Source organism: Perca fluviatilis, chromosome 1, assembly GCF_010015445.1.
Source record: "Perca fluviatilis chromosome 1, GENO_Pfluv_1.0, whole genome shotgun sequence".
Lineage (NCBI taxonomy): Eukaryota > Metazoa > Chordata > Actinopteri > Perciformes > Percidae > Perca > Perca fluviatilis.
Window position 1 is genome coordinate 6,407,400 of NC_053112.1, and position 20,438 is coordinate 6,427,837.

The 20,438-nt window shown below is 48.1% G+C and overlaps 1 protein-coding gene across 1 annotated transcript in view; it reads left to right on the plus strand.

Annotated features, from left to right (window-relative positions):
- aftpha (aftiphilin a) overlaps window positions 1-20,438 on the plus strand; it is a 29,818-nt gene continuing 9,380 nt past the window's right edge. Inside the window, exons 1-4 of the mRNA XM_039810208.1 lie at window positions 1-241; window positions 7,658-9,255; window positions 11,995-12,189; window positions 17,495-17,569. Of these exons, the coding sequence (XP_039666142.1) occupies window positions 7,699-9,255; window positions 11,995-12,189; window positions 17,495-17,569 (1,827 nt within the window). The 5' untranslated portion in view covers window positions 1-241; window positions 7,658-7,698. The remainder of the gene's footprint in view (window positions 242-7,657; window positions 9,256-11,994; window positions 12,190-17,494; window positions 17,570-20,438) is intronic.

A 20,438-nucleotide genomic window follows, 5' to 3' on the forward strand; every position in this document is an offset into this window, starting at 1 on the left:
TGTTAGGCATGGGAAGTTTTGGGAGAGCCAGAAACGGAACTAACGGAAAGCCGACCTGCCACCGCGGTGCATGCTGGGTGATATTCAGGCAGGGTTAGGTAGCGGTAGCAGCCGGCTGACTCAACCTTCAGTTTCTGCTTCAGTTTCAGCCGTCCTGCTCCCTTCTGCTGCCTCAATCCGACAACATATGGACGGCTCTGTCTTTAACTGAGTCATGGACATCAACGGACCACATCTCACGGTTAGCTCGCCCGTTTATTTCCGTTACTAAAGCACCTGCTGTCAAACCAAACCGCCGGATGATGAGGACCGGCTAAAGCTAAAGCTTAAGCTAAAGCTAAAGCTAAAGCTAAAATATGCTTGTTGTTGACGTTGGTGTCAGCTAGCTGCGTAGTTAGCCGAGATACTGGACTTCTCACTTACCTACACGCTATAGTGTCGCTTTGCTAGCTTTTACATACATGATATGACTTTAATAAACAGTGTAAACGAAGCAAAGCAGCGACAAACAAATGAGACGTTAACTGGCAACATAGCTCTTAAATTTGCGTTGCTTTTTTGGTTTTTTTTTTCTTTTCTACACAGGCTAACCAAGCTAAGCTAAGTTAGCGACTGTTACACCCCATCTCAGCGAAGTGTCTCGGCCTTGTACTTTTTAAATTAGATGCCTTCCGATGAAAGGTGGCTGTTAGCATCGTGTCAGATTAATCCTGGTGTGTAGTCGTGTTCAGTTCTACTCGGCTGTCAGTGTCAGGCTTCTGCTGAGCTAACGATAGCTAACGACTAGCCAGCCTGTTAGCACGCTAAGCTAACTGCTCACATATATATATATATATATATATATATATATATCTTCGTTAGCCTGCTAGCTTCACTAAAAACGTCAGACAAGTGAGAGGGGCATGTGTGAAACTTCACTATCTCGTGGGAAATACGTTCATTACTTTTGTCAGGTACAACACTATATAATAGAAGCAATATTTTCTCATTAATTTCATATTTTTTTGTTGTTGAAAAGTTGTGTGATATTTGCCAAAATTTAAAACCCTGAGGTTCGTGTTTTCAAGAAAGAAATGTTACTATGAAGTATTACTGTTTAATACTTGTAGTGTACGTAATGCTTACTGATTTAAAGTAAAGAAAAACAAGTTGTCTAACTCGAGATATAGCCTAACCCTTCAGAGGTTGAGTGTGTACCTTGTGCGATAAAGTGCTGTGAACCTTGTCATAAGGGTGACGGCTCGTCTTAATAGATCACACATTTGTGTTTGCTAATAGACTAACTTCATGCTACAGCGCTGCTCCAAAACTGCTCCACGTTGTATTTATATATTGGACAGTAATTGCAAAGGCATAAACTGAATGTAGGTAGAAGTGTATTAAAGGTAAAAGTGACAACAGGAGGTTCAGTGAGTTCAGCAGACAGACAAATTATACGCTTTTATCGGGAATCGAGATAGAGGCACAGATAACAGTTTAGTTTCCATGGGAACACACACACACACACACACACACACACACACACACACACACACACACACACACACACACACACACACACACACACACTGTCTCACATGCAAACAGACACACTCTCTCTCTCTCTCTCTCTCTCTCTCTCTCTCTCTCACAGACAGACAGACACACATGCAGTTCACAAACACACACACACACTGTCTCACATGCAAACAGACACACTCTCTCTCTCTCTCTCTCTCTCTCTCTCTCTCTCTCACAGACAGACAGACACACATGCAGTCTCACAAACACACACACTGTCTCACAGACACTCTCTCTCACACACACACATACAGATGCATTCTCACACACACACTGTCTCACATACACACACATACAGATGCATTCTCACACACACACACACACACACACACACACACACACACACACAGACAGATGCATTCTCACAAACACACACTCTCTCACACACACACACATACAGATGCATTCTCACACACACACACACACACACACACACACACACACACACACACAGACAGATGCATTCTCACACACACACACTGTCTCACATACACACAGACACACTCTCTCTCACACACACACACACACACACACACACAGACAGATGCATTCTCACACACACACACTGTCTCACAGACACACTCTCTCTCACACACACACACACACATACAGATGCATTCTCACACACACACACACACACACTGTCTCACATACACACACACACTCACACACACACACACACACACACACACACACACACACACACACACACACACACAGACAGATGCATTCTCACACACACACACTGTCTCACAGACACTCTCTCTCTCACACACACACACACACACACACACACAGACAGATGCATTCTCATGCACACACACACACACACTGTCTCTCATACACGCAGACACACTCTCACACACACTGTCTCACATACACACAGACACACTCTCACAGACACACACATTCTCACACAGACACACATACACATTCACACAGACACACACACATACACATTCTCACACACACACACTCTCACAGACACACACATTCTCACACAGACACACATACACATTCACACAGACACACACACACACACATACACATTCTCACACACACACACACACACACACACATTCACACAGACACAGAGGGAGAGTAGGAGCAGGTGAAACATTCGTGTGTCTGTTTCTGACGTGTTACTCGTTTGTCGTTAACTCGTCTTTCTGGACTTGCCAGTCAGCGCTGCCTCCTCGGTGTGAACTCACCTGGTCGCAGGTGTTTAGTGTGCGATAAGACCAAGGAAAGCAAACACACCTTCCAGACGCCGCCCACCGCTCCGGCTGGTGTTTGAGAAAGCAAACCGTTCCCTCCTTTTCAGTCAAAGTTAAAAGAGGGTGAACACTTTGCTTTGTGTTTCTCACTTAATCATTGTCATTGGAAGTCTTGGCTGCTGTATCCAAGCCTTTGTTTTGCAGCACCTAAGCTGTATGAATGTAAAAAGCGCCAAAAATGTTGAAAAAAAAAAGCATGAAACGAACTGGAAGACTTTTCTCCACTTCTTGAGTGTTCTTTCTTTATGATCTGCTCTAGCTTTTTCCAGCGTTTCAGACAAAGATATGGTGATTGTAACGGTAATTGTATTTTCAAAAAAACAACAACAACAATATATTCAATTTACAGTTCACATATTTGTTTGGTTGCTTTTGTTGCTTGATATTAGTAACTTTCTGGTTGGGGTTGCAAGTTCCAGTAGCTGGTTTATCCTCCGTTTTAATCATGCTTTTTTTTTCTTTTTTGGTAAAGCTGGCTGCCAAAAAAATCCACATACTGGCTAATTAATTAGTGGTGGCTGGCGTTGCAAAACTGACTAAAAACTGACCAGAAAGCAGACCGAAATCAGACCAGAAAACTGACAGAAACTGACCAAAACTGACAGAAACTGACCAAAAACTGACCAAAAACGACAGAAACTGACAGAAAAACAGCCAGAAAGACCCGAAAACAGACCAAAAAACAGACCGGAAAACAGACCGGAAAACTGACCAAAAACAGACCGAAAACAGACCAGAAAACTGACAGAAACTGACAGAAAAACAGCCAGAAAGACCAGAAAACAGACCCGAAAACAGACCAGAAAACAGACCCGAAAACAGACCAAAAACTGACAGAAAACAGCCAGAAAGACCAAAAAACAGACCAGAAAACAGACCGAAAACTGACAGAAAAACAGACCAAAAACTGACAGAAAACAGCCAGAAAGACCAAAAAAACAGACCAGAAAACAGACCGAAAACTGACAGAAAAACAGACCGAAAACAGACTGAAAACTGACAGAAAAACAGCCAGAAAGACCAGACAACTGACAGAAAACAGACCTGAAAACAGACCTGAAAACAGACCTAAAAACAGACCTGAAAACAGACAGAAAAACAGACAGAAAACTGACAGAAAAACAGCCAGAAAGACCAGACAACTGACAGAAAACAGACCTGAAAACAGACAAAAAAACTGACAGAAAAACAGCCAGAAAACATTCTCACCTGTGTTTGGCGCTTGGTGAGTGTGTTAATTATAATGCACCAGGTTAATGTTTACATTAAGAACTGTTAGTTTAAAGTACTTTTTACTGAACAGCACCAACATGACAGCCGAAATATCGATTTCTGGATTTCGTTGATCCATATCAGATCGCTCCAACAGATATGGTTTTTAATGGGAGAATCGATGACTTTAACCGGGCCCTGAGCAGAATAAAGTGATAACGTTAATTCAGAGACGCAGACTGATGCCTCGTCTCGGTTTATTTCCTCTCTAACTCGCTTGTTTGTTTACGGCGCTGTCTGGCTTCTCGTTACCACTTTATTACTGTCAATTTGACGCCTATCTGTCCTCCTTTTAGTGCTGCAGTAATTCACTTTGGGCTTCGGCTCAGACCACACATCAAGCTAATTGGTCCTGCGGCACCGTAAGAGCTGCACTTATTTACTTCTTGTGTTTCAGAAGCCAGCATGGGGCTCAAACACATGTGTTTACCCCCCCTAGGTTTAAAGAAGACTCAGGTGCATGTATTTTGAGGGTGCGTTCAGGGGTTTCTCCCTCAAGAAAATGTGATGTTTTTTTTCACACAAAAGAAGCAATTTTCGCATCATTTTGGACGGCTACTTAAGGGGCTGCTCGATTATGGGAAAAGTCACGATCGCAATTATTTTGGTCAGTGTTGAATTCACGATTAATTAACACGATTACTGATTGGCTTTTGGGAAGATGTTGCATTTAATTGAACTTAACTCTCGTGTAGTTGACCGTGAAACTAGTTGTTTTTGTGGTTCGAAATGTCAACATTTTGTTCTTTTTCTACACTTTTCTCTACGTTTTTGTCAATTTTTGGGCCTTTTTTTTATTTTTTGCGTTTTTGTCAGTTTTTTAACATGTTTTTGTCACCTTTTGGCAATGTTTTTTTTTGGGTCACTGTTTTCAGCGTGGTTTTGTAGCTTTTTCCAACATTTGTCACTTTTTTCCAACGATCTTTTGTGATACTTCTGATTAGGGGTGGGGGAAAAAATCGATACAGCATAGTATCGCGATATTTTTCGTGGCAATACTACATCGATACACAGATGCCAAGTATCGATCTTTTATGATATATGTCTTGGTCAGTCTGTCTGCTTGACTATCACCATTTTGCAGCAATAAAATTGAAGTGAGATGAACAAACAGAGAAATGTATCTTTTTAGATAAAACAAATGTTGACAAAATTGTCCTTTGGGGACATAATTTGAAATTGGGAAAAATTTGAAGTTGGAAAAAAGGTAGTACATTGCAATATATCGCAGAATATTGCAATATGTTTAAAATCGCAATAATATCGTATCGTGACATAGGTATCGTGATGATATCGTATCGTGAGGCCTCTGGTGATTCCCACCCCTACTTCTGATATCGAAAGTTAAAAAAAAAAAAAATGGGTCAAAGGAGACAACAGAAAAGTTAAGAAAAATAGTGAAACTGTTAAACAAATCAACAGTGAAAACACCAACTTTGAAACTTTCCCCCTTTTTTGAATTCCCCTTAAAATTAATAATAAAAAAAATATATTCAAATGTTGGCTGAGTGAGTTTAGCCGTAGAGTTACACATACATTTTGTGTCTCTTCGTGGTTTTTTTGCGTCTCTTCCCCCCTCCAACTTTTTGTATTTGAACTTTTGAAATTTAACAACAAGTGACAAAACACAGTGAGCACAGCTTAGTGGAGCTGATATGTCACTTCCCCTCGAGTCCCCTTCTCAATCAACCCAGTACAGGCCCAAAAACGAGCACAGACAACACAGACCCATGCACACTTGACAAACACACACCGGTAGGGACACACAATCTTTGTAGTCGTGTTGTGTATCTGTATAATCTTTTCGTTGGGGTTGTTTTGGGTCTCTGTGGTCCTTTTGGCGTCTCTCTGTAGTCAGTTTGTGGTAGGGGCTGTGCAATAATCAAAATTTAATCGCGACTATGATTTCGGCTCCCAATGATCACAAAAACAGAATAATCGAGAAAAACAATTAGCTCATTACGTTTTGCAAAGTAAACTCTTATTTTCTCTTGTGTTCTGAATGAAAAAATAAAGTTTAAAATAGGAAAATTATTAAGGCAAATTTCAGTTTTTTTTACTGTTGATTTATTTAACTTTTCCCACTGTTTTTTAAGTTCAATAACTGCAACATCTTTCCAGAAGTTAACGAGTAATCGTGTCAAATTATCGTGATTTCAATATAGACCAAAATGATCGTAATTTATGTTTTTTTTCCATAATCGAGCAGCCCTAGTTTGTGGTTGTTTTGCGTCTCCTTTTCCCATCGTTTTGGACCGTTACTGTCTTGATATCTGGGTCTAAAAGGCTGAAAAAACTCGAGCAGATAATACATAAATAACACTCAAAAAGCTTAAAGACAAAACTTGCTAAAGAAGTCCTCTAGGACCGACTACAATCGTTACATTAAAAAAGAGATGTAGGAAACGTTAGTTTTATTGCTCACATACATTTTACATTCCTTCAGCTTAAGCTTAACCTTTTTATAATGTTTGGTTAGGGAAGGAGGGAGAGAGAGAGAGAGAGGGAGGGAAGGAGGGAGGAAGGGAGAGAGATGGAGAGAATATGTATAGCTTTATACTATTTTTTTAATGGAGTCTGGTGTGTTTAGCGCTAGCTACTTCATAGATGTTTCTGGTAAACAGGTCTTGCATAGTCTATCTCCGAAGGGTTAAGATACTTAACAATTCACTGTTAAAACCCACCAGACTCGCATCGCTAAACCCACCAGACTCGCATCGCTAAACCCACCAGACTCACACCGCTAAACCCACCAGACTCACACCGCTAAACCCACCAGACTCGCATCGCTAAACCCACCAGACTCACACCGCTAAACCCACCAGACTCTCATCGCTAAACCCACCAGACTCTCATCGCTAAACCCACCAGACTCTCATCGCTAAACCCACCAGACTCTCATCGCTAAACCCACCAGACTCACACCGCTAAACCCACCAGACTCACACCGCTAAACCCACCAGACTCACACCGCTAAACCCACCAGACTCGCACCGCTAAACCCACCAGACTCGCACCGCTAAACCCACCAGACTCACACCGCTAAACCCACCAGACTCGCACCGCTAAACCCACCAGACTCGCACCGCTAAACCCACCTGACCTGACTCGCATCGCTAAACCCACCAGACTCACATCGCTAAACCCACCTGACCTGACTCGCATCGCTAAACCCACCAGACTCACATCGCTAAACCCACCTGACCTGACTCGCATCGCTAAACCCACCAGACTCACATCGCTAAACCCAGCAGACTCACACCGCTAAACCCAGCAGACTCACACCGCTAAACCCACCAGACTCGCATCGCTAAACCCAGCAGACTCACACCGCTAAACCCAGCAGCCTCACACCGCTAAACCCACCAGACTCGCGTCGCTAAACCCAGCAGACTTCATGTAAATAAGTCTTTTCAGTTAGTTTTGACATTCATTTTTACATTCCTTCAGCTTAAGTGCTGCTCCTTAACCTTTTAATAATGTCTGGTTAATTAATGTATATCCTGTGTCAGATTTTCCTGACGATTGTCCTCTTCTCGCCGTCTCAGGTGTAGCCAGGAGGACCCGTGTCGATTTGTGCCGGAGCGCCATGGAGCCCGACGTGATCCGCATGTACTCGTCGTCTCCGCCGCCGATGGAGGACGCCGCGGAGGAAGACGACAACGAGTTCGGGGACTTCGACACCTTCTCCGGCGTCCCGAACAGCATCAGCTTCACGGAGTTCGACACCCCGACCACTTTCAACCAGACCCAGGCCCTGACGGCCACCTCGCCGCCCGAGCTCCTCCTGCTCAACAACGGGCTCGCCCGTCGCCACGGCGGCGGCGGCTCGGCTAACGGAGCAACCCGCGCCCCGAGCGGCGAGCCGTCCAAGGCTAACGGCGTTGCGTTGGGCTGCCCCCCTGAAAGAACTGCCGAAACGAAAAGGGCTCTCTCCTCCTCAGGCCCTCTGGGTTTCTCCGTGAGCGACGCCGCCACGCCCGGCGTGGAAGAGCGCAACGGCGGAGACGCCGCGGAGGTGCTAACGAACGGGTTCGCCACCTCTGACGTTCAGGGAAGCCCCTCCTCCTCGCAGAACTCTGTCCACTCGCATATAAAAGAAGGAGCGTCCACAGAGGACACGGGCAGCATTCCCGAGGACGATTTTGCAGACTTTGCCGCTTTTTCCGACGCCGAAGGACACTGTAGTACAGAACGGGGAACGACTTCAGAGGACGATGTCAGGGACACAAACAGAACTGGACCCGACGAGTCCGGCGGCGCCGATTCTGTCGTGTCGGTCTCGGCCGCCGAGGCTCGGGGCGGCTCGCGCACGGACGCCGATGCCGATTCGGGGCGACAAAGGGACGTAGCCTTCGCGCAGGAGCGCTTAGCCTCGGAGGGAGCGTGTGCTAACGGGCCGGTAGCGCTGAACGGGGCGGACGCGGCCGATTCCGGAGACGCGGCGTGCTGCTACGGCGAGAAAGACCTCTCGTCGCCGGACGCCGCCGGGACGCCGTGGGACGGGAAGGGCTCCGGTAACGAGACGGAGACGGAGACGGAGACGTCGCTGGGCCGGCCGCTGTCCACGGACGCTCTGGAGGAGTTCGGAGACACGAGCACCACCGGCTCGGCGCCGTCTCCGCTGCTCCTCCACGGCGAGACCGCCACGCCCGGCGACCACAGCCAGCTGGCGGAGGACGACGACGACGACGAAGATTTCGGGGACTTCGGAGATGCGGGCGCGTTCGGCGCCGGTCAGGGCTTCGCGGACTTCGAGCGGCTGGACGTTCAGCGGGAGCAAACCGGGCCGGGCAATGCCGGAAAAACGCCCGAGGAGGAGGCGAGACTTCCCGTCAGCGACAGTTTCGGGAATTTCAGCTCGGCGCCGGCCGGAGACGGCGGCGCGCAGGGGTGGGCAGCGTTGGGCGAAAGCAGCAGGCGGACGGACGGAGAGTCCTGGAGCGGCGTTACGCGCAGGAGACAAGTGTTTTGCGCTTCCGCCCGGGAGAAGAGGCGGGAAGGGAGGAGGAGGTTAGAGGAGGAAGAGGAGGAGTGGCATCAAAGTGAACATCCTGCAGTCAGCGAGGAAACCAGCACGACAGACAGACAGTCGGTAAGAACTGCTCCGACTGGGAAGGTTTTTGTAGTAGTTTTGAGTAGGGGTGGGGGGGAAAAACTCAATACAGCATAGTATCGCGATATTTTTCGTGGCAATACTGTATCGATACACAGACGCCAAGTATGGATCTTTTATTATATATGTGTTGGTCAGTCTGTCTGCTTGACTATCCACATTTTGCAGCAGTACAATTGAAGTGAGATGAACAAACAGAGAAATGTATCTTTTCAGATACAACAGATGTTGACAAAATTGTCCTTTCGGGACATCATTTGAAATTGGGAAAAATCTGAAGTTGGAAAAAAGGTAAATACATTGCAGTATATCGCAGAATATTGCAATATGTTTAAAATCGCAATAATATCGTATCGTGACATAAGTATCGTGATGATATCGTATCGTGAGGCCTCTGGTGATTCCCACCCCTAGTCTTGAGTCATTTCTTCCCTCCCAGCATTAGACTCGTGGGTTTTTTGTAACGTTACCATGGCCACCGCCATCAGCCTCATCTGGCTCATTTCCTGTAGTTTCTGTAACTGTCGGTACACGATCCGTTCTGCGCGTGCGCAAAATGTTCTGCGCGTGCGCTGTACGTACGAGGATTTACGACGCCGCACGATCTGTTTCCACGCTTCCGGGTCGACAGCCAAGCTAACGTTAGTTTAGCTAACGGCTAATTGGGCTAACCGCTAGCTGAGACAGCGCGTACTAACTTTAAAAGACCCTCAAAATAAACGTTAACATATATAACAGCTGTTTACGTCAGTTCTACTTTACTTGTGCTCATTTAAAATAAAATCACTCAATATTCGTCTTTATTGTTATTACTCTAAAGTCTTAATGTAGCCGTAGCCTGCTTCGCCCATTGAGTTTGACTTAATGTTATTTTAGACTGAATCTAGCTGTCAGCTAGCGGTTAGCCGAATTAGCTGTTAGCTAAACTAACGTTAGCTTCCTGGTGGAGGCTAGCCATAGGCTAGCGTGGAACAGATCGTGCAGGCAGAACGGATCGTGTACCGACCGTAACGTTAACGTCTGCTGCAGAGTCACCTGAATCTGTAGTATAGCTTCAGGAGCAGGCTTACCAAAACACTGAGAGAGTTTACTTTTAAATTAGCTTTCGTTTCATATATCTACCTACTTTAGTGATTCACATTTGTTAATTTCAAATTTTTTAGCATTTTTTCAAACGCGCCGCACTTTCGCCGCATAAATTTGCCGATTTCCGCGCTTGCATGATGTCATAATCCCCGCATTTTCGTGGCAAAAGAAGTCCCATAATACAGTACAGGCCAAAAGTTTGGACACACCTTCTCATTCAATGCGTTTCCTTTTTATTTTCATGACTATTTACATTGTAGATTCTCACTGAAGGCATCAAAACTATGAATGAACACATATGGAATTATGTACTTAACAAAAAGTGTGAAATAACTGAAAACATGCTCTTATTTTTAGATTCTTCAAAGTAGCCACCCTTTGCTTTTTATTAATAAGGGAAAAACTTCCACTAATTAACCCTGAGCAAACGCACACCTGTGAAGGTAAAACCATTTCAGGTGACTACCTCATGGAGCTCATTGAGAGAACACCAAGGGGTTTGCAGAGTTATCAAAAAAGCAAAGCGGTGGCTACTTGGGAATCTAAAATATAAGAAGTTTATGTTATTGTTATTTAACTTTGTATAATTCATATATTATTCTGAATTTCAATCTAAGTATACAATAAATAGTATAAAAAGAAACATGAATGAGAAGGAACAACCTATATTTTTTTTTTTGAAAGGTTACATTTAAATCAGTTTCTTTTGTTCGTTCGTATTGAGCCGAGTCACCCCCTTTAGGCTCACGCCACTGTTTGTGTCAAACATTAACTGACCCGTTAATGACAGAGGTCAGCTGAAGTGGAACGGAGAATAATAAAATGGCGTGGTGTCTGCTATCGGTGCAGAATCGGATGGATAGATGTCGTCGCGCATGCTGATTGTGCGGAGAAAACTCGTGCAGGCTCTGCTCTCACGATGCGACCTGCTAAAGTGAAGGACATTACCACGCAGACTGGTAGCGAGTCTGGACGTCTGCAGGAGTCACTCACAGCTGTTTAGTGGCGCCGGGACTTTCTGTCAGAGATGGCAAAAGTACTCACTTCCCGTACTCAAGTAAAAGTACAGATATTTGTGTTAAAAAATTACTCTGGTAAAGGTAGAAGTACTGATCTTTACTCAAGTAAAAGTAACAAAGTACAGGCTTGGAAATTTACTTGAAGTGCTCATATTCTGCTCATTTTCAGGGTCATAATTGTATTTTAGAGGTTGTACCAGAATAGGTTTACATGGTTTAATTTTCAAAAAACACCATATTTTTGTTGTACTGCACATTGCTGCAGCTCCTCTTTTCACCCTGTGTGTTGAGCTATCTGTTTTAGCTACAGAGTGAGACCTCTCACTGCTGTAACATCTCTGTTGTCAGTCGCACATGCTCAGTAGCTTTTTTATTATTAGAAACTAAAGTAATGAGCCAATTTTGTAAAATAGATAGATAGATAGATAGATAGATAGATAGATAGATAGATAGATAGATAGATTGATTTTTATTGATCCCAAAAAATGAGAATTTCCAGTGTTGCAGCAGCAAAAATACACACATACAGAATATACATGAAGTAAAAGGATACAATATACATGAAATAACAACAGGTTGGACTATAAGAACAAATAGTTTAAAATATCTCTAAGTTGGGAATAAAACCTATACAACTGTTTAAATAGTATTGATAAAGCTGTAGCCAGGGCAGGGCAAGGGCCAGGGCAGACCAGGGCCAGGGCAGACCAGGGCAGACCAGGGCCAGGGCCAGGGCAAGGGCCAGGGCAGACCAGGGCAGACCAGGGCCAGGGCAGACCAGACCAGGCCAGACCAGGGCAAGGGTAAGGGCCAGGGCCAGAGCAGACCAGGCCAGACCAGGGCCAGGGCCAGGGCAAGGGTAAGGGCCAGCCCAAGGGCAGGGCCAGGGCCAGGGCCAGGGCAGACCAGGGCCAGGCCCAGGCCAGGCCAGGCCCAGGGCTAGGGCCAGGGCCAGGGCCAGGGCCAGGGCCTTCCCCAGCCCAAGGGCAAGGCCAGGGCCAGGGCCAGGCCAGGGTCAGGGCGAGGGCCAGCCCAGGGCCAGGGCCAGGGCCAGGGCCCTGCTCCTCCAGTCACCAGGAGAGAGAGGTGACTGTTTCGGCGCCACAGGAGAGAAATACCTCGCGTGCTCGCTGGACAATACTGGCGACTCTTTTTTATTTTACAGAAAGTCGCCAGATTTGTCGCTAGTCGTTTTTGTGAAAAAAAGTCGCTAAGTTGGCAACACCGCCCACACACACACACACACACCGACTCGACGCACACACACACACACACACACACACACACACACACACACACACACACACTCGAACACAACACACACACACACACACACACCCGACTCGACACTATACACACACACACACACACACACACACACACACACACACACACACACACACACACCACACCCCTTCGCGCACACACACACACACAAATTCACACACACACACACACACACACACACGACTTCGGCCTCACACCAGCACACGAGTATGAACATCAGACCAGTTAGGTAGGCTACGGTAAAAGCTCCAACTTTTAATTTTATTTTTTTTTTTAAATTGAAGGCATTTAATGGTCTAAATATTATTAATAAATATTCAAATATATTTCAATATTAATAAACAAACGAACTTCGAATAATGATTTTTGGGCAAAAGTCGAAGCCCTAGTTTGGGCGGGGTAAATGTATTGTATGCTCTCATGTATGCTTTATGAGAGAACCAGGATCCTTTTCTCTCTGTCCTCACTTTTCCTCTCCAACAAAACAGATCTCCAAAAAACAATCTCTCCGTATCTTCTCTTGAACTCTCTATGACAACCCGACATCCCAGCTGGCTGTGGCGAGGAGTTGTCCGTTGTGCTGCGACCACACCCAGCTGCACCGAGCCATCGCCAGATTATTAGACTGGATAGACTCGATATGTTTACATGCACGCATTATTCCGGGCGTTGCTCTTTTTAGCAAAAACCACATGATTCTGACTCCTACATGGCTAATGGAAATGAATAGTCCACTAATGTTCCCGTTTACATGCAGCAGGTGTCCGAAATTAACTAATTTACTTAACCAGCCGCTCAATAGATAACCATTGTTTTACACACACACACACACACACACACACACACACACACACACACACACACACACACACACACACTCTCACTCTCAGGGCGTTTTCACACCTGTAGTTCGTTTGCTTTGGTCCGAATCAGTTGGTGAGTTTGTAAACTTGGAGAAATTTGTCTTCGGTTTGGTTTCACACCTGGAAAAATTCAAGCGTACCAAAATGCGTCATTACAAATCACGCGAGAACGTCACCTCCTCTTATTGGTCGGATGGGTCTGGGGGGCGGGAGCAAGAATGTAAACACAGGAAGAAGGTCCTGTGTTCTTGGTCTAGTGCATATTTCTTGCATCTCCACGGTCAAACCAGGTCATTTCATTGAAATTGTCAGACATTGTTTGGCGAGAGAAGTTGACCGCAGTCTAGTTCTGTGAGAGAAACACTACAAGCTGCTGAACACACCTGACTACAGGAGACACTAGCTCAGACTGCTGGACACACCTGACTACAGGAGACACTAGCTCAGACTGCTGGACACACCTGACTACAGGAGACACTAGCTCAGACTGGAGGACACACCTGACTACAGGAGACACTAGCTCAGACTGCTGAACACACCTGACTACAGGAGACACTAGCTCAGACTGGAGGACACACCTGACTACAGGAGACACTAGCTCAGACTGCTGGACACACCTGACTACAGGAGACACTAGCTCAGACTGCTGGACACACCTGACTACAGGAGACACTAGCTCCAGACTGGAGGACACACCTGACTACAGGAGACACTAGCTCAGACTGCTGAACACACTGACTACCAGGGGACGACACTAGCTCAGACTGGAGGACACACCTGACTACAGGAGACACTAGCTCAGACTGCTGAACACACCTGACTACAGGAGACACACACTAGCTCCAGACTGGGAGCACACACCTGACTACAGGAGACACTTAGCTCCAGACTGCTGGACACACCTGACTACAGGAGACACTAGCTCAGACTGAGGAGACACACCTGACTACAGGAGACACTCAGGCTCAGACTGGAGGACACACCTGACTACAGGAGACACTAGCTCCAGACTGCTGAACACACCTGACTACAGGAGACACTAGCTCAGACTGGAGGACACACCTGACTACAGGAGACACTAGCTCAGACTGGAGGACACAGCTGACCACAGGAGACACTAGCTCAGACTGCTGAACACACCTGACTACAGGAGACATCAGCTCAGACTGGAGGACACACCGACTACAGGAGACACTAAGCTCAGACTGCTGGACACACCTCCTTACAGGAGACACCAAGCTCAGACTGGAGGACACACCTGACTACAGGAGACACTAGCTCAGACTGGAGGACACACCTGACTACAGGAGACACTAGCTCAGACTGCTGAACACCCCTGACTACAGGAGACACCTAGAACCAAGCTCCAGACTGGAGGACACACCTGACTACAGGAGACACTAAGCTTCAGAACTGGAGGACACACCTGACTACAGGAGACACTAAGCTCAGACTGGAGGACACAGCTGGCCCCGGAGACACTAGCTCAGACTGCTGAACACACCCTGACTACAGGAGACATCAGCTCAGACTGGAGGACACACCTGACTACAGGAGACACTAGCTCAGACTGGAGGACACACACCTGACTACAGGAGACACTAGCTCAGACTGGAGGACACACCTGACTACCCAGGAGACACTTAGCTCAGACTGGAGGACACACCTGACTACAGGAGACACTCAAGCTCAGACTGGAGGACACACACCCTGACTACAGGAGACACTAGCTCAGACTGGAGGACACACCTGACTACAGGAGACACTAGCTCAGACTGGAGGACACACCTACAGGAACTACACAGGAGACACTTGCTCGGACGCGAACACACCTGACTACAGGAGACACTAGATCAGACTGCTGGACACACCTGACTACAGGAGACACTAGCTCAGACTGGAGGACACACCTGACTACAGGAGACACTAGCTCCAGACTGGAGGACACACCTGACTACAGGAGAACACTAGATCAGACTGGAGGACACACCTGACTACAGGAGACACTAGCTCAGACTGGAGGACACACCTGACATACAGGAGACACTAGATCAGACTGGAGGACACACCTGACTACAGGAGACACTAGCACAGACTACTGAACACACCTGACTACAGGAGAACTCAGCTCAGACTGGAGGACACACACCTGACTACAGGAGACACTAGCTCAGACTGGAGGGCACACCTGGCCTCACAGGAGACACTAGCTCAGACTGGAGGGACACACCTGACTACAGGAGACATCAGCTCAGACTGGAGGACACACCTGACACAGGAGACACTAGCTCCAGACTGGAGGACACACCTGACTACAGGAGACACTAGCTCAGACTGGAGGACACACCTGACTACAGGAGACACCAGCTCAGACTGGAGGACACACCTGACTACAGGAGACACTGCAGATCAGACTGGAGGACACACCTGACTACAGGAGCACACTTAGCTCAGACTGGAGGACACACCCTGACTTACAGGAGACATCCAGCTCAGACTGGAGGACACACCTGACATACAGGAGACACTAGCTCAGACTGCTGGACACACCTGACTACAGGAGACACTAGCTCAGACTGGAGGACACACCTGACTACAGGAGACACTAGCTCAGACTGGAGGCACACACCTGACTACAGGAGACACTAGCTCAGACTGGAGGACACACCTGACTACAGGAGACATCAGCTCAGACTGGAGGGACACACCCGACTACAGGGAACGACACCAGCTCAGACTGCTGGACACACCTCGACTACAGGAGACATCAGCAGAGACTGGAGGACACACCTGACTACAGGAGACACTAGATCAGACTGGAGGACACCTACTACAGCGTATCAGCTCCAGACTAGGAGGGACACACCTGACTACTTATACTATACACGAGACCCAGCTCTTCAAAAGCAGGTTTTCCCGATGCGCTGTATGTCTCTTTTTTTGGTGGCTATTACAGTGCACGGACACAAACGCCGCGTTCTCACCTGGCGCACGCAGCCGGGCAGACTAGCGGGAAAGAACTCTGGATTGATTCAAGCGAACTACGCTTGAGGCGGAGTGTGAAAGCTTTTTACCAACACACACACACACACACACACACACTTTACCACACACACACACACACACACACACACACACACACACACACAAACACACTACCCCACAAACTAACACACACACACACCCCACACACACACACACACAAACTCACACACACAGCCTCACATACTTACACAGATACACACACACACATCACACACACACACACACACACACACACACACACACAACACACACACACACACATCACTCCACTCCACACAAACTCCTGCCACACTGGGGCCACGTTCCACTCCGCCACACTGGGTTCCTCCTGGCCACGTTCACTCCACTCACTCGTTCCACTCCACTCCACTCCGTTTCACTCCTCCACCTTGCCCACCACACACGTTGTTGGGATGATTCGTGCGGGCTGGGCGTATCTGTCGGACCGGGAGCTGGGCTGTTTCAAGGCAGCTTCCCTCCGACCGCGGTGCCCCGATTGGAGGCCCTGGCCAGTGAGGGGTCCTGCTGGGGTTGCCTGGGAGGGCACAGCCAGGAGGAGCCCGGGGAGGCCGGGCAGGGAGACCCGGGAGAGCTTCCTGCCAGGAGGGCTGGGAGGAGGCCGAGGGCGGGCGATTACGCCCGTGCAGGCAGGTGCAGGTAGACCCTAATAACTTATTTCACTAATGAAGTGTGAGCGATAAAACAACTTCCTGGATAATTTAAGAATAACTTTGAGATGCACCGCAGGAGGTTACCCGGTTTCGTGGCGTTGCCGTGTGTTTTCCACGATGGCGAAGCACCGTTGTGGCGGGGACGATTCATCAGGAGTCCTCTACAGTGGTACCGACTTTACCGTTTAAGCGGCGGCTGTCGGCGTTATGGCGCCAGTGTTTACTCGGCTGCTGGCTAGCGGTGCGATTTCGCGTTACCCTGCTGTGGAGTGCGGGTGTTGCTTTGTATGGTGACCAGATTGCCACCACTTTGCTGGTCATGGTCGACAGCGACCCCAGCCGCGGGCCAAGACTGGCGGTGCGCAGCGGGATGGTTGGCTTCTGCTGGTAATTGCTGATTACGCGTGGGAGTCGCCAGGTGTGGCCAGCCAGGCCATTCGTTGCCGCTGGCGAGTCGCTGATGTCGCTTCGCTAACCGGTGGGCTTCCGGCGTTACCTGCTGCCGGTGGTGCAGCGCCTGCTTCGCCGGGGTAAGGCCGCACGTTTGCGAGTCAGGTGTTGGCTTCGCCAGCGGTGACTAAAGTTGCCCTGCCGGTTGACCGGCAACGCCTTCTTTGGACGGGCTCACGTTTTGCTGGGTCACGTGGGGTGGCCAGATTCGCGGTGGAAATTTCAAAGGTGCCGGTGGTGTTGGCTGCCAGGTGTGGAAGCTTCACCGTTACCGCCAATGCGGGTCGGGTGATGCTATTCACGGTGCGCGTTACCGCCTTCCAGCGGTGTGGGTGTTCAGCCAGTGAAATTTCACGCGTTACGCCGGAACATGCCTGGTGTTGAACTGTCACACGGTGGGAATTCGGCGCTGCACCTGCTGGCGGGTGGCCAATAACGGCTGATGTGGCCTTCCACGTTACGCTGGGTCAGCCGTTGTCGCGGGACCGGGCTTCACACCGGTTGCCGCTGCTGGCCAGGATGTGGCGCTGGTGATTATGTAACGGTGATGCGTTACCATCCGGTCGGCGGTCGATTTAAACTGGGCTGGCGTTTTCGCACTCCAGCACTTCGATCAGTTGATAAACCAGCCGGTCCGTTCACCACCGCTTTCAATCCGGGTCTTAGATTGATTCGCTTCACCGGTGGGCTAAAAGCGTTTGCCACCATCCGGGTGTAGTCGTTGAAGCCAGCTAACCAGTGGGGCTAGCGTTCCACTGCTGCTTCGGAACGGTCGTGGCTTCACCGGTGAATTCACGTTACCTGCTGGCAGGATGTGAGTCGTTAATATGCAGGCCAGCGTTACTGGCGGATGGACGGATTGAATTCCGCAAAAGGATACCTCGGTTCTGGTCGTTAGCTGTCTGGAGCCGTTCACGTTACCGGTCGTGGTCTTCGCTCCAGATATTGCAATACCAACAGATGGGCCTTCGTTCTGTCGGATTAATTAATTGTTAACCTAAAGCGCCAGGACAGATTGCTTGGCGGCGTTGCTCATCAGGGATTGTTGACGCTATTTCTGGATGATTGCACGTTACCTGCTGCTGCCGGTGTGGTGACTTAACGTAGGGTCGCGATGAGTTCGCGTTACTGTACGAGTGAAGGTTGTGCTTCACTGAACGGTAGAGGACGTTGCACCTGCTGCAGTGGGTCTTCGTTATCGGGGTGGCTAAAGGTTACTAGCCTAGGTGGATGTTCCGTAAACCTCGTAGGCAGTGCTAAAACAGTGAAGATGCCGTTACCTGCTTCGCAAAGTCTTCCGGTAGTGTTACTACGGCGAAACGCCGTTCCTCTGAGCTGGGTGTTAACACTAACGGTGAGCGTTTGCCACCTCGAGGTGTGGTGTTAACTTGCTAGCGTGGAAGCTAGCGTTACCTGCTGTGGTGTGGTGTTAACTAGTAACGATAGGCTAGCGTTACCCAGTGGGGTTAGACTGCCTCAACGGTAACTAGCGTTACCTGCAGCGGTGTGGTAGTGATTAACTACTACGGTAGCCGATGTTTTAGCGGTAGACTGTGTCATGTGTTAACAGCTAACCGGTAGGCAGCGTTACCGCGTTGTATTAACTAGCTAACGGTAGTAGTTACCTTAGGTGGTTTGTATGGTAGTTCGTGGGTGTTACTAGCTAACGGTAGGCTAACGTTACCTGCTGCGAGTGTGGTGTTAACTAGCTAACGGTAGGCTACGTTACCTGCTGTCGAGTGTGGTGTTAACTAGCTAACGGTAGGCTAACGTTACCTGCTGTAGGTGTGGTGTTAACTAGCTAACGGTAGGTAAGGTTACCTGCTGTCGAGTGTGGTGTTAACTAGCTAACGGTAGGCTAGCGTTACCTGCTGTCGGTGTGGTGTTAACTAGCTAACGGTAGGCTAACGTTACCTGCTGTCGAGTGTAGTGTTAACTACCTAACGGTAGGCTAACGTTACCTGCTGTCGGTGTGTGGTGTTAACTAGCTACGGTAGGCTAACGTTACCTGCTGTCAGGTGTAGTGTTAACTAGCTAACGGTAGGCTAACGTTACCTGCTGTCGGTATGGTGTTAACTAGCTTAAGCGGTAGGCTAACGTTACCTGCTGTCGAGTGTGGTGTTAACTAGCTAACGGTAGGCTAACGTTACCTGCTGCCGAGTGTGGTGTTAACTAGCTAACGGTAGGCTAACGTTACCTGCTGTCGAGTGTAGTGTTAACTAGCTAACGGTAGGCTAACGTTACCTGCTGTAAGCGGTGTAGTGTTAACTACCTAACGGTAGGCTAACGTTACCTGCTGTCAAGTGTAGTGTTAACTAGCTAACGGTAGGCTAACGTTACCTGCTGTCGAGTGTGGTGTTAACTAGCTAGCGGTAGGAATAGCGTTACCTGCTGTCGAGTGTGGTGTTAACTAGCTAACGGTAGGCTAACGTTACCTGCTGTCGAGTGTAGTGTTAACTACCTAACGGTAGGCTAACGTTACCTGCTGTCGAGTGTGGTGTTAACTAGCTAACGGTAGGCTAACGTTACCTGCTGTCGGGTGTAGTGTTAACTAGCTAACGGTAGCCTAACGTTACCTTCTGTCGGGTGTGGTGTTAACTAGCTAACGGTAGGCTAACGTTACCTGCTGTCGAGTGTGGTGTTAACTAGGGCTAACGGTGGTGCGTTACCTGCTGTCGAGTGTGGTGTTAACTAGCTAACGGTAGGCTAACGTTACCTGCTGCCGAGTGTGGTGTTAACTAGCTAACGGTAGGCTAACGTTACCTGCTGTCGAGTGTAGTGTTAACTAGCTA